The sequence below is a fragment of the Saimiri boliviensis genome, chromosome 1 (assembly GCF_048565385.1).
Source record: "Saimiri boliviensis isolate mSaiBol1 chromosome 1, mSaiBol1.pri, whole genome shotgun sequence".
In the NCBI taxonomy this organism is placed as follows: domain Eukaryota; kingdom Metazoa; phylum Chordata; class Mammalia; order Primates; family Cebidae; genus Saimiri; species Saimiri boliviensis.
This window is the reverse complement of record NC_133449.1, coordinates 237,774,262-237,787,363: the sequence shown is the minus strand read 5'-3', so window position 1 is coordinate 237,787,363 and position 13,102 is coordinate 237,774,262. Positions and strand designations below refer to the sequence as shown.

At 43.9% G+C, this 13,102-nt stretch overlaps 1 protein-coding gene across 1 annotated transcript; it reads right to left on the bottom strand.

The window, feature by feature from the left end:
• Positions 1–5,068: 5,068 nt before the first annotated feature.
• Positions 5,069–12,359, bottom strand: LOC104651043 (small EDRK-rich factor 1). Its single transcript, XM_039470092.1, has 3 exons — positions 12,154–12,359; positions 10,793–10,901; positions 5,069–5,442 (listed from the first exon to the last, which is right to left on the bottom strand). The coding sequence occupies exons 1-3, from the start codon at positions 12,158–12,160 to the stop codon at positions 5,370–5,372; spliced, it is 189 nt and encodes a 62-aa protein (XP_039326026.1). The 5' UTR covers positions 12,161–12,359; the 3' UTR covers positions 5,069–5,369.
• Between the last annotated feature and the right edge of the window lie 743 nt (positions 12,360–13,102).

The window sequence follows — 13,102 nt, the reverse complement described above, 5'->3', positions numbered from 1 at the left end:
CTAAATTATGGCCAGGTGCAGTGGCTCATGCCTGTAATCTCAGCACTTTGGGAGGCTGAGGTGGGTGGATCACAAGGCCAAGAGATTGAGACCATCCTGGCCAACATGGTAAAAGCCCATCTCTACTAAAAATACAAAAATTTGCTGGGCATGGTGGTGGGTGCCTGTAGTCCCAGCTACTCAGGCTGCTGAGGCAGGAGAATCACTTGAACCAGGGAGGCGGAGGTTGCAGTGAGCCAGGATCACGTCACTACACTCCAGCCTGGCAACAGAACGAGACTCCATTTTAAAAAATATATATAAAGTGCTAAGTTACATCGAAGTTTCCTATTTTTGTTTAAAAAACTCCTTGTAGTGGATTGAATCACCAGACCCCAAAACGATACATCTGATATCCGTGAATGTAACCTATTTGGGAAAATGGTTTTTGTAGATGCAATTAAGGATTTCCAGATGAGATCATCCTAGGTTAGAATGGAACCTAAATCCAATAACAAAAGTCGTCATAAAAAGAAGGAAAGAAGATAGAACAGAAAATCACAAAGACAAAGGCAGAGATAGGAGTTAAGTTGCCATAAGCCAAGTAATACCTGGAGCCACCAGCAGCTGGAAGAGGCAAGCAAGGATTCTCCCTTGGAGCCTTCAGAGGGAGTTGTGGCCCGGCTGACACCTTTCTCTCAGATTTCTGGCCTCCAAAACTGTCAACAGAAATATTTCTGTTGTTTTAAGACACCAAATTTGTGGTAATTTGTTACAGCAGCTCTCAGAATCAAATACACTCCCATATCCCTTATTTATGTGTATGTGTGTGTGTGCATGTTTGCATGAGCACTGAGAGAAGTATACAATTATTAACAGTAGTTAACTCAGGAGAATGAGACTGGCTTATTGAAGGCTGAGAGAGTATATGTGTTGTGTATATAAACTGAGTGTATTTAAATTAAGTATATGTAAGTAGACCAGGCGCGGTGGCTCACGCCTGTAATCCCAGCACTTTGGGAGGCCCAGGCGGGTGGATCACGAGGTCAAGAGATCAAGACCATCCTGGTCAACATGGTGAAACCCCGTCTCTACTAAAATATAACAAATCAGCTGGGCATGGTGGCGCATGCCTGTAATCCCAGCTTCTCGGGAGGCTGAGGCAGGAGAATTGCCTGAACCCATGAGGCGGAGGTTGCAGTGGGCCAAGATCGCGTCATTGCACTCCAGCCTGGGTAACAAGAGTGAAACTCCATCTCAAAAAAAAAAAAAAAAAAAAAAAAAAAAGGTATATGTAAGTAAATTAAGACCACAATGACATATGACTACCTCCCACCAATGTGGTTAAAGATAAAAGGTCTGACAATACCTAATGCTAGTGTGGAGCAATGGAACCTTCATTTGTTGCTGGTGGTAAAATTGTATGGTCATTAAAAACAAACTAAAACAAAAACAACGAAGATGCAATTGTTTGATGGTACCTACTAAAAAATGTGTGTGTGTATGTATGTCTATAGACACAAATCCTATGACCCAGCAATTCCACTGCTGTGTATATATTCAATAGATGAGTGTTTAAGGCCATCACAAGATATATAAAAATTTATGGCATTATTATTCATAACAGCCCCAAAGTGGGAGCAATTCAAATGTCCATGAAATGTAGAGTAACTAAATTATAGTATATTCATATAACAATGCTACACAGCAGTGAAAAAGGCTGAACTGCTGTGTAGCAGCAAAATAGAGGATTCTTGCAGACACAATGTTGAGCAAGTGGAGCCAGACTCACTACAGCACATACTGTGTGATTCCATTTATGTAACATTCAATAACAGGCAAAACTAATCTATGGTGATAGTCAGATGAGAGGCATTATCTAAGAGGGTGCTAGAACTGTCCTTTACTGTGATCTGAACATAGTATTTATATTCGAGTCATTGAAATATACATTCCAGATGTTGGCTGTTTATTATCATTTCACTGGGATAAATGCCCAAGGAATTTTCAAAGCAGTGCTATTTAGAATTTACAGAAATTTAGAATTTATTGTATTTTTCCCAGATTTTCTTTTTTTTTCTTTTGAGATGGAGTTTCACTCTTGTTGCCCAGGCTGGAGTGCAATGGCACAATCTCGGCTCACCGCAACCTCTGCCTCCTGGGTTCAAGCAATTCTCCTGCCTCAGCCTCCTGAGTAGCTGGGACTACAGGCATGTGCCACCATGCCCAGCTAATTTTTCTTTTTCTTTTTTTTTTTTTTAAAGACGGGGTTTTGCCGGGTGCGGTGGCTCAAGCCTGTAATCCCAGCACTTTGGGAGGCTGAGGCAGGCGGATCACGAGGTCGAGAGATCGAGACCATCCTGGTCAACATGGTGAAACCCCGTCTCTACTAAAAATACAGTAAATTAGCTGGGCATGGTGGCATGTGCCTGTAATCCCAGCTACTCAGGAGGCTGAGGGAGGAGAATTGCCTGAACCCAGGAGGTGGAGGTTGCGGTGAGCCGAGATCGCGCCATTGCACTCCAGCCTGGGTAACAAGAGCGAAACTCCGTCTCAAAAAATAATAATAATAATAATAATTAATAGAATGGCTAGGCATGGTGGCTCACACCTGTAATCCCAGCACTTTGCAGGGCGGTCGGGGTCAATCACCTGAGCTCAGAAGGTTGAGACCAGCCTAGGCAACACGGCAAAACCCTGTCTCTACAAAAAATACAAAAATCGGCCAGGTGTGGTGGTGGGTGTCTGTAGTCCCAACTGCTTGGGAGACAAGACTGAGGGCAGGAGGATCACTTGAGCCCAGAAGGTTGAGGCTGCAGTGAGCCATATTCATACTACTGTACTCAGCCAGGGTGACAAAGCAAGACTCTCTCTCAAAAAAAAAAAAAAAATAGTATTAATGATTGATTAGTTCATTGAGATCTTCCTTATTCTAATATTCCACGTTATTTTGGAAACTTTAGCTTTCCCTCAATTTATAAGAATTAAAGGGTCTAAAGTTCTTCCACTCCACAGGATATTTTAAACTACAGAAATTATTCATTTAAAAAAAAAAAACAAAAAAGCAAAGAAAAGAGCTTAAATCATGAGAAATTTTTTTGTGCTTATGGCTTATTGCTCTGTAGAAATTCTGGAGACAGAATTACAGATATTAGATCCACAAAGAATCTTTGTAGTACAATCATTATCGTATATTGTGTATGTATACTGTATACACAGTAATAGAATAATCTTCATTATTCCTTTTATTACAGTGTAACTTAAGCTACTTTTTAATCTTTTTGCCTTTATTCTACCATCATAGAATATTCTGAAGACTAAAGTTAACCCAAGATCCAGAACAATGTATTAATTTAATGAAAAATCTAGACCAATATGAAGATAAAAACTCAGACTAAAAAATTTCAGCTGGGTGGGATGGCTCATGTCTGTAACTCCAGCTATAGAGCTGGGGAGGAGGAGGCTGGTGGATCACCTGAAGTCAGAAGTTTGAGACCAGCCTGGCCAATGTGGTGAAACCCTGTCTCTACCAAAAATATAAAAATTAGCCGGGTGCAGTAGCTCACACCTGTAATCACAGCACTTTGGGAGGCCAAGGCGGGTGGATCACCTGAGGTTGAGAGTTTGACACCAACTTGACTGACATGGAGAAACCCCATCTCTACTAAAAATACAAAATTAGCCAGACATGGTGGTGCATGCCTGTAATCCAAGCTACTCGAGAAGCTGAGGCAGGAGAATGCCTTGAACCCAGGAGGTAGAGGTTGTGGTGAGCCGAGATCACACCATTGCACTCCAGCCTGGGCAACAGACCAAAACTCCATCTCAAAAAAAAAAGTAGCTGGGTGTGGTGGCATACACCTGTACTCCCAAGCTCCACAGGAGGCTGAGGCAGAAGAATCACCTGAACCCAGATGGCAGAGGTTGCAGTGAACTGAGATGGCATCCACTGCACTCCAGCCTGGGTGACAGAGCAGACTCAGTCTCAAAAAAACAAAACAAAACCAAAAAACTTCATAGTTGTCTCATTCAATATTAGACACGTAAGATTCCAGCCTATTTATGGGTGGTACCACTGGTAAGAGACAAGTCACAAGACATTATATTAGGCTCGCTCTTCAAGATCTGTCCAGATAGTGGCTGACATATTGGATGATCAGAAAAATTTGTTAAGTTACATTATGTGAAAAATCAACTATTTGTAGAATACTTAAAAGTTATCCTATTTACTACTACAATGGCATTTTTATTCTCTTTGACGTAATTTTGCATTTACTTCAGAATGTAACAAGGTCTCAAACCTTGCTTCTCCAGGATACATATTTCCAAATTTATAACTACCATCAAGACTCAAGTTTTAGAAGAGGCCGAGGACAGAAAATATGGTATTCATTCCAAAAAATGTTAAAGCTATAAGTAGAACTGAGATCTCAGTTTACATCCATTTAGTTTCTATTCCGTGGTTTATATCATCTGCTGTAAATTCTTCAAGCAAGCTTTGTAAGTTGATTTCTTTTCTTTTGAGACAGAGTCTCACTCTCTTGCCCAGGCTGGAGTGCAGTAGTTCGATCTCTGCTCACTGCAACCTCTGCCTTGGGTTCAAGTGATCTTCCTGCCTCAGGCTCCTGAGTAGCTGGGATTACAGGCAAGTGCCACAACACCTGGCTAATTTTTTTTTTTATTTTAATTTTGTTTTTAGAGATGGGGTTTCACCATGATGGCCAGGCTGGTCTTGAACTCCTGTCCTCAGGTGATCCACCCACCTCAGCCTCCCAAAGTGCTAGGATTACAGGTGTGAGCCACCGTGCCCAGCCCAATTTTTTTATTTTTATTTTTAGTACAGGTGGGCTTTCATTATGTTGGCCAGACTGGTCTCAAACTACTGATCTTAGGTGATCCGCCTGCCTTGGTCTCCCAAAGTAGTGGGATTACAAGCATGAGTCACTGAGCCTGGTCCTGTAAGTTGATTTCAAAGCAAAATTACACAAATTGTTCTTAGCTTCTATTATACAATAAAGTTTACTTTAAAGATCTACTTTATGCTTATCCTTAGAAACTGAGGGAAGAAAAAAAATTACATTAACAAAGCTGATGACAAAGAATCTTTATTATATGAGAGATCCTATTATCTGATCATATTACCTAATAAATTATATATAAATGTTAACTAATAAAAATCATGTTCACCAATATGCCACATGCATGTAGTGTTTTATTCTTTGAAGACTGCTTCTAAAACATTGCACTAAGTCAAACTGAAAGGTAAAGTTCAAAATAGTTTTTAAAGGATAAAACATATTTAATGACTATCCACTCTACAAAGTCTTGAAGTTAGAGCTTATGATACACCCAGTTGGCAGTAGCACCCAGGTTTTCCAAATAGCCAGTCATCATTTTTCTCTTGTCTGCATAGACTTCTTCTCATTAGCTGCCTTCTGCTTTTGTTGCATGATCTCAGAGTCCCTACAATGGGGGAAAAGGCTGTAAGTTGTTACAGCAAGACCAATTTTATATTCTCACTTGTTTTCTACACATAACCCATTCAGTATATTAGAAGACAATTTAAAAGATTATATAAACATTCTTGTCTTTCCATTTTCATGGTTGGAGACAAAATGGAAAGACAAAGACGAAACGCTTTGAAGTTAGATCTTATTCTGAAAACCATCTCTGTTATCATGATCTTGGACAAATAACCTCAAAGCCCTTTCAAAATCTGAGCAATATGTATCAAGATTTTTCTGAGGAATAGCTATGAATATATAAAAGTGTCTGACATTAGGCAGCTACATGTAGGAATAATAATAATTACTCTTGGTTGTTAACAAGTGAATTCATTTAACAAGAGGCATTTAAGAAGTCTCCTAGATATCCTAACTGGTATCTATGACTAGGACATAGATATTATTAAGCAATTCCGTTTCTTACAAGCAAAAAAGCCCACAAGCTAGTCACTAAAACTGGATTACACTAAAGAAAGGCTGGGACCTCAGGGTACCTTCTTAACCCTTTTCATCTCTGGTCAAACTGGCATGTGCCATATGAACTGTGAACTATGACCAGACTACCTGGGTTAGGTGATCCATGAGTCCATGAAACTATTTTCGAAATAGACTAAATGGCTATGTATTCAACACCTACTGTGTGCCAAACACTTCCAGCTCTGGTTAAAATTCCACAACTCTGAGTTATTAACCTCATGTCTCAATTTTTTTTTATTTTTTATTTTTTTGAGACAGAGTCTTGCTATTTTGCCCAGGCTGGAGTGCAGTGGCACAATCTTGGCTCACGGCAACCTCTACCTCCCAGGTTCAAGCGATTCTCCTGCCTCAGCCTCCCTAATAGCTGGGATTACAGGCGTGTGCCACCATGCCCAGCAACTGTTGTATTTTTAGTAGAGATGGGGTTTCACCATGTTGGTCAGGCTGGTTTTGAACTCCTGGCCTCAAACTGATTTGCTTGCCTTGGCCTCCCAAAGTGCTGGAATTACAAGCATGAGCCCCCGTGCCTGGCCGGTTTTAACTTTCTGAGGAACTGCTAAACCGTTTTCCATAGTCCATGACAGTAAGACATTTCTGTAAAGCCAATAACAAAAGCAAAGGAATGGAAGAAAGGCAAAATAGCACAGCTATAGGCTGTTTTGCCTATCTCTTATCCTTATCTCTTTACTTTCCTAATAAACTTGCTTTCACTTAAAAAAAAAAATATACAACTACAAAGAAAGGAAGTATGAAAAAGAATCATGACAGCTACTTTTCTATTTGAAACCAAGCTCTGCTGTGCTTGTTGCATGACCTTAGTAACGTTACTGAAGTTCAGAGCCTCAGTTTCCTATTCTACACATTAGTGCTACTATCATTTTTGGGGGCTATGATGAATAAAAAATAACGCATATAGAGCATCTAGCACAGAGCTCTATAAGGACAGCTTACTTGGTAAACAATGACAATTTCTGAACCAAGCTAGACTAGGTTCTCCAGTAAAAATATTATTGCAGGGTCATTGATCCATACCATGTTCATTTTTACTCTAATGTGAGTAAACAGAAATTGAAAGCAAAGCTTATCACTTTAATAATAAATGTCAGGGCCAGGCATGGTGGCTCACACCTGTAATTCCAGTACTTTGGGAGACTGAGGCAATCACTTGACCCCAGGAGTTTAAGACCCACCTGGACAACACGATGAAATCCCATTTCTACAAAAAATACAAAAACTATCTGTGCTTGGTGGTGTGTCCCTGCAGTCCCAGCTACTCAGAAGGCTGAGGTGGGAAGATCACTTGAGCCTGGAAGGCAGAGGTTGCAGTGAGCTGAGACTGTGGCACTGCACTCCCGTCTGAGACACAGAGTGAGACTCAATCTCTGAAAAAAACAAAACAAAACAAAAGGGCCGGGTGTGACTTGGGAGGCTGTGGTGGGTAGATCACAACATCAAGAGATCAAGACTATCCTGACCAACGTGGTGAAACCCTGTCTCTGCTAAAAATACAAAAGTATTAGCTGGGCATGGTGGCATGTGCCTGTATTCCCAGCTACTTAGGAGACTGAGGTAGGAGAATCATTTGAACCTGGGAGGTGGAGGTTGCAGTGAGCTGAGATCATGCCACTGCACTCCAGCCTAGCTGACAGAGTGAGACTTCACGCCAAAAAAAAAAAAAAAGTGTCAGGAGCTTTGCCTTAAATTAAGGTCTTTAATCTCATTAATCAATGATTCTTAATAGTGGCTGCACATCAGAATCACCTGGGAACTGTTTCAAGTTCAGTTTAAGGAATACCTGGGCCGGCATGGTGGCTCATTCCTATAATCCCAGCACTTTAGGAGGCCAAAGTGAGTGGATTACTTGAGATCAGTAGTTTGAGACCAGCTTGTCCAACATGGTGAAATCCTGTCTCTACTAAAAATACAAAAATTAGCTGGGCGTGATGTCAGGCACCTGCAATCCCAGCTACCTGGGATGCTGAGGCAAGAGAATCTCTTGAATCCGGGAAGTGGAGGTTGCAATGAGCTGAGATCACGATACTGCACTCCATCATGGGCAACACAGTGAGATTCTGTCTTTATTTAAAAAAAAAAAAAAAAAAAAAAAAGGTATAATCTACGTACAATAAAATTTACCTAGGGTGCTTTTTTTTTTTTTGAGATGGAGTCTTGCTCTGTTGCCAGGCTGGAGTGCAGTGGAGTGATCTCAGCTCACTGCAACCTCTGCTTCCCAGGTTCAAGTGACCCTCCTGCCTCAGCCTCCCAAGTAGCAGGGACTAGAGACGTGCACCACCACACTCAACTGTATTTTTAGTAGCGATGGGGTTTCACCATGTTGGCCAGGATGGTCTCCATCTCTTAACTTCGTGATCTACCCACGCCTGGCCCCTAGGGTACTTTTTAATGCTTGACTTCAAACCAATTAAATCAGAACTTGATGAAAGTTAATGAGGGTAGAGATATCCCAATTACCCCAATTTGATCATTACATATTGCACACATACAGGTTTTAGGTTTATTTTTCTTTTCTTTTTTTTTTTTTTTGAGATAGGGTCTCATTCTGTCACCCAGGCTGGAATGCAGTGGCAAGTTCTTGATTCACTGCAACCTCTGCCTCTCAGGTTCAAGTGATTCTCCTGCCTCAGCCTCCTAAGTGACTGGGACTACAGGTGCACCACCATGCCTGGCTAATTTTTGTAACAGACAGGGTTTCACTGTGTTGGCCAGGCTGGTCTTGAACTCCTGGCCTCAAGCCATCCGCCCGTCTCAGCCTCCCAAAGTGCTGGGATTATAGGCATGAGCCACTACTCAGCCCACAAACAGGTATTAAAATATCACATGTATCCCCAAAATATGTACAACTATTATAATTCAATTTTTAAAAAAACAATCAGAACTGAGCATAAGGCAAGGGTTGAGCACCTGTCAAGGTTTCCCAGGTGGTTCTAATGTGCGGCCAGGATTGAGAACCCTTAACAAGCCACACTGAAGCATAGTCAGTTATTCACTTAACCTCCAAGTTCCATATGGACAAAATAATTTGAGAATAAAACTAAGCTTTGAAGCCGGGCGCGGTGGCTCACACCTGTAATCCCAGCACTTTGGGAGGCCGAGGCGAGTGGATCATGAGCTCAAGAGATCGAGACCATCCTGGTCAACATGGTGAAACCCCATCTCTACTAAAAAATACAAAAAATCGGCCGGGCGCGGTGGCTCAAGCCTGTAATCCCAGCACTTTGGGAGGCCGAGGCACGTGGATCACGAGGTCAAGAGATCGAGACCATCCGGTTAACATAGTGAAACCCCATCTCTACTAAAAATACAAAAAATTAGCTGGGCATGGTGGCGTGTGCCTGTAATCCCAGCTACTCAGGAGGCTGAGGCAGGAGAATTGCCTGAACCCAGGAGGCGGAGATTGCGGAGAGCGGAGATCACGCCATTGCACTCCAGCCTGGGTAATAGGAGCGAAACTCTGTCTGAAAAAAAAAAAAAAAAAGAAAAAAAAATACAAAAAATCAGCTGGGCATGGTGGTGCATGCCTGTAATCCCAGCTACTCAGGAGGCTGAGGCAGGAGAATTGCCTGAACCCAGGAGGTGGAGGTTGCGGTGAGCTGAGATCGTGCCATTGCTCTCCAGCCTGGGTAACAAGAGCGAAACTCCATCTCAAAAAAAAAAAAAAAAAAAAACCTAAGCTTTGATTAGCTCTCTTAGAAACATGAATGTGAATGTGCTTTTTTTTTTTTAACTTAAGCTGCAGTCTGAAGTATTTCTGTAGCAGTTTTACATTGGCACATATAGTCATATATCAAGGTTATGTACATGAATTATCTTCAATCCAATGGATCTTCAGAAATCAGCATAGCTAGCTATTATACTCTTTTGTATGTTCTTCAGAACTATTATCATTATATTAATAATTGAGTCACTTGTCATCCAGAGTAGTTTGGGTAGGTTGTCTGCTTTGAAAATGTTGTACATCTAGCACCTCACAGTGTTTTGCATATGGATGGTGTTATTTTGCTGAATAAAGTTCTTATGATTGTAGGAGCTGCACTCGCCTGTGCAAAACAAATAACAGCTTCAGAACTCTACATTTTTCATCTATAGGTTGGGATGGCTACCCCATGTGGATTTAGTCCGCCTGGCACAAAACATATTCATTAAGCCCTGTTCTACCAAGCACTTAAATGCATTTTGTTTTCCAAAATGAGGATTTTTTGAGACAGGGTCTCACTCTGCCACCCAGGATGGAGTGCAATGGTACAATCACAGCTCACTGCAGCTTTGACCTCTTGGGCTCAAGCGATTCTCCAGCCTCAGCCTCTGGAGTAGCTGAGACCACAGCCATGTGCCACCATATTTGTTTTTTTTTGAGACAGAGGCTCACTCTGCTGCCCAGGCAGTGGGGCGATCTCAGCTCACTGCAACCTTTGTCTCCCGGGTCCAAGTAATTCCCTGCCTTAGCCTCCTGAGTAGCTGGGATTACACAAGCCCGCCATCACGCCTGGCTAATTTTTGTATTTTTAGTAGAGACGGGGTTTGGCCAGGGTGATCTTGAACTGCTGACCTTGTGATTCACCCACCTGGGCCTCCCAAGGTGCTGGGATTACAGGTGTGAGTCACCACCCTCGGCCACCTGGCTAATTAAAAAAAATATTTTGTAGATACAGGGGCTGGCTATGCCGTCCAAATTGGTCTCAAACTCTTGGCTTCAAGAAATCCTCCCAACTCTCCCAAACTGCTGGGATTACAGGCATGGGGCACCACAGCAGTCTAAAATGTGTCCTCAATCACAACATCAGTGACTCTAGAATTAAATTAGTACCACTTACCTCTGCTTTCTCTGAGAGGTAGTCAAGCTATCCTCTTTTCTTTTTCCCTTGCTAATTTCCTGGGTTTTCTTCATATTTTTCTGGCGGGCAAGTTCTCGTTGATTTCCACCTACAAAGTCAAACAATCATGATCTTTTCCCATCTACAAAATTATTAATGATTCCATAAGACAGGTCTTTTTAAAATGCATCTTTATTTTGTGTTTTAATGGATAAACCAGCAGAGTAACAAACTGATGGTGTTCCCAGATCTGACAATAAGAAGGTGGCTTAAAGGTGAACACTTAAGCCGGGCGCGGTGGCTCAAGCCTGTAATCCCAGCACTTTGGGAGGCCAAGGCGGGTGGATCACGAGGTCGAGAGATCGAGACCATCCTGGTCAACATGGTGAAACCCCATCTCTACTAAAAATACAAAAAATCAGCTGGGCATGGTGGCTCGTGCCTGTAATCCCAGCTACTCAGGAGGCTGAGGCAGGAGAATTGCCTGAACCCAGGAGGCGGAGGTTGCGGTGAGCCGAGATTGCGCCATTGCACTCCAGCCTGGGTTACAAGAGCGAAACTCTGTCTCAAAAAAAAAAAAAAAAAAAAAAAAAAAAAAGGTGAACACTTAAAGACTATTATCATACCAATCTAGTGGTCACTAGCTACAAACACCAGATATTTTAAAACAGACATTCGAATCTTCTGGGCCAGTATCCCAAAACAAGTTCTGGCTTTATGAGGCGTGTGGGTGGAAGGAGAAAGCCAGATACAGAGATCACAAGTTCAGCCCATTACTTGAGAGTTAACCCTTATCCCCATTCAGAGTAGGAGAGAGGTGGTTGGGTACTGAACAGATTAGGGTACCTGCGAAAGGCAGTGTGGGTCCTTTACATCCTTATTCTAGCCACAACCCTGCAAGGTAGGCTTCATTGTTCTCATTTTACACAACAGACTAACCTAACACGTAGGACTGGTAAAAACGCGCAAATTTAGGACCGGCTCTAAAGCCTCCTGTTTATTCGACTATTACCTGCGAGGGCCAAACAAAAGAACTAGGGAGGCGACTCACCGGAGTCCCGGTCCTCATGAGGCCTTAGGCTACCACCCTCCCCAAACAAGGACCCTCCCGGGGCGGCCGTGTCCACATCTTCGGGGTGTGTTCTTTACGGCACAAACTCGCCCCCGAGGGGCAGGCACGCGCCCGGCCTGAGAAGGCTGACCCGAGCCAGCCGCGAGCGAGCTCTCCGCCGACGGAAGCCGGGATCCCCGCCCTGCGGGACCCCAGGGGATTCTCCGGTCGGACCCCGCCTCCCCCGCCGGCCGCGCCCGAGCGCTAAGCTACCTAGCCCGCCGCTTCCCATCCGCGTCCGCACACTCACGTGCCATGCCGACCACTGACGGAGCCTGGAAGACAGCGACTCGGAAAACCAACCGCTCCCCGGCAGGCTGGGCTACCGTCACCACTGCCGACCGGGAAAGCTGAGCCCGCGTGGGCCCTCCGCCCGGCGGCGCCTCCGCTCCGCTCAGCCAGCGGCCCCGCCCACGGAGGCGCGGCAGCAGCTGCCCGCCCGGCCGGAGCGTCACTGCGCGTGCGCGGCAGGGGCGGGGCGGCAGCGCGAACTCCGACAGTCCCGGAGACTTAGCAGCGCCCGGCACCCTCCTGTAACCCACGCTCCGGAGACCCGGGAAAGCGAGTTCTCTTTGACGGAAGGATAGGCGTGGATGGATTTTCCCCACCGTGCGCCGGGCACAGGGGCTCAACCAGCTCCAACCCTTTTTCTTTTTAATAGGAAATGACAACAAACGCTACAATATCTTACTTTTTGGTAAAGAAAGTTAGCTTTCAGGCCGGGCGCGGTGGTTCAAGCCTGTAATCCCAGCACTTTGGGAGGCCGAGGCGGGTGGATCACGAGGTCGAGAGATCGAGACCATCCTGGTCAACATGGTGAAACCCCGTCTCTACTAAAAATACAAAAAATTAGCTGGGCATCATGGCACGTACCTGTAATCCCAGCTACTCAGGAGGCTGAGGCAGGAGAATTGCCTGAACCCAGGAGGCGGAGGTTGCGGGGAGCCGAGATCGTGCCATTGCACTCCAGCCTGGGTAACACGAGTGAAACTCGTTCTCCAAAAAAAAGAAAGAAAGAAAGAAAGAAAGTTAGCTTTCATTCATCTCCTTCCGGAGGCGGAGAAGCCTGGGTGGGGACTGAAAAGATTGAGGATAACTCTGCGAAAGGCAGTGTTGGCCCTGTATTTTCCTTCCTTATTCTAACCACAACCCTGCAAGGTAGGCTGCATTGTTTTCATTTTGCAGAAGAGACACTGACA

Excerpts from the sequence above, each read along its gene's own strand:
- LOC104651043 (XM_039470092.1), bottom strand. Across the intron at positions 5,443-10,792 it reads ACCTCTCAGAGAAAGCAGAG|GGACTCTGAGATCATGCAAC; the intron begins GTAAGTGGTACT and ends CCCCCATTGTAG.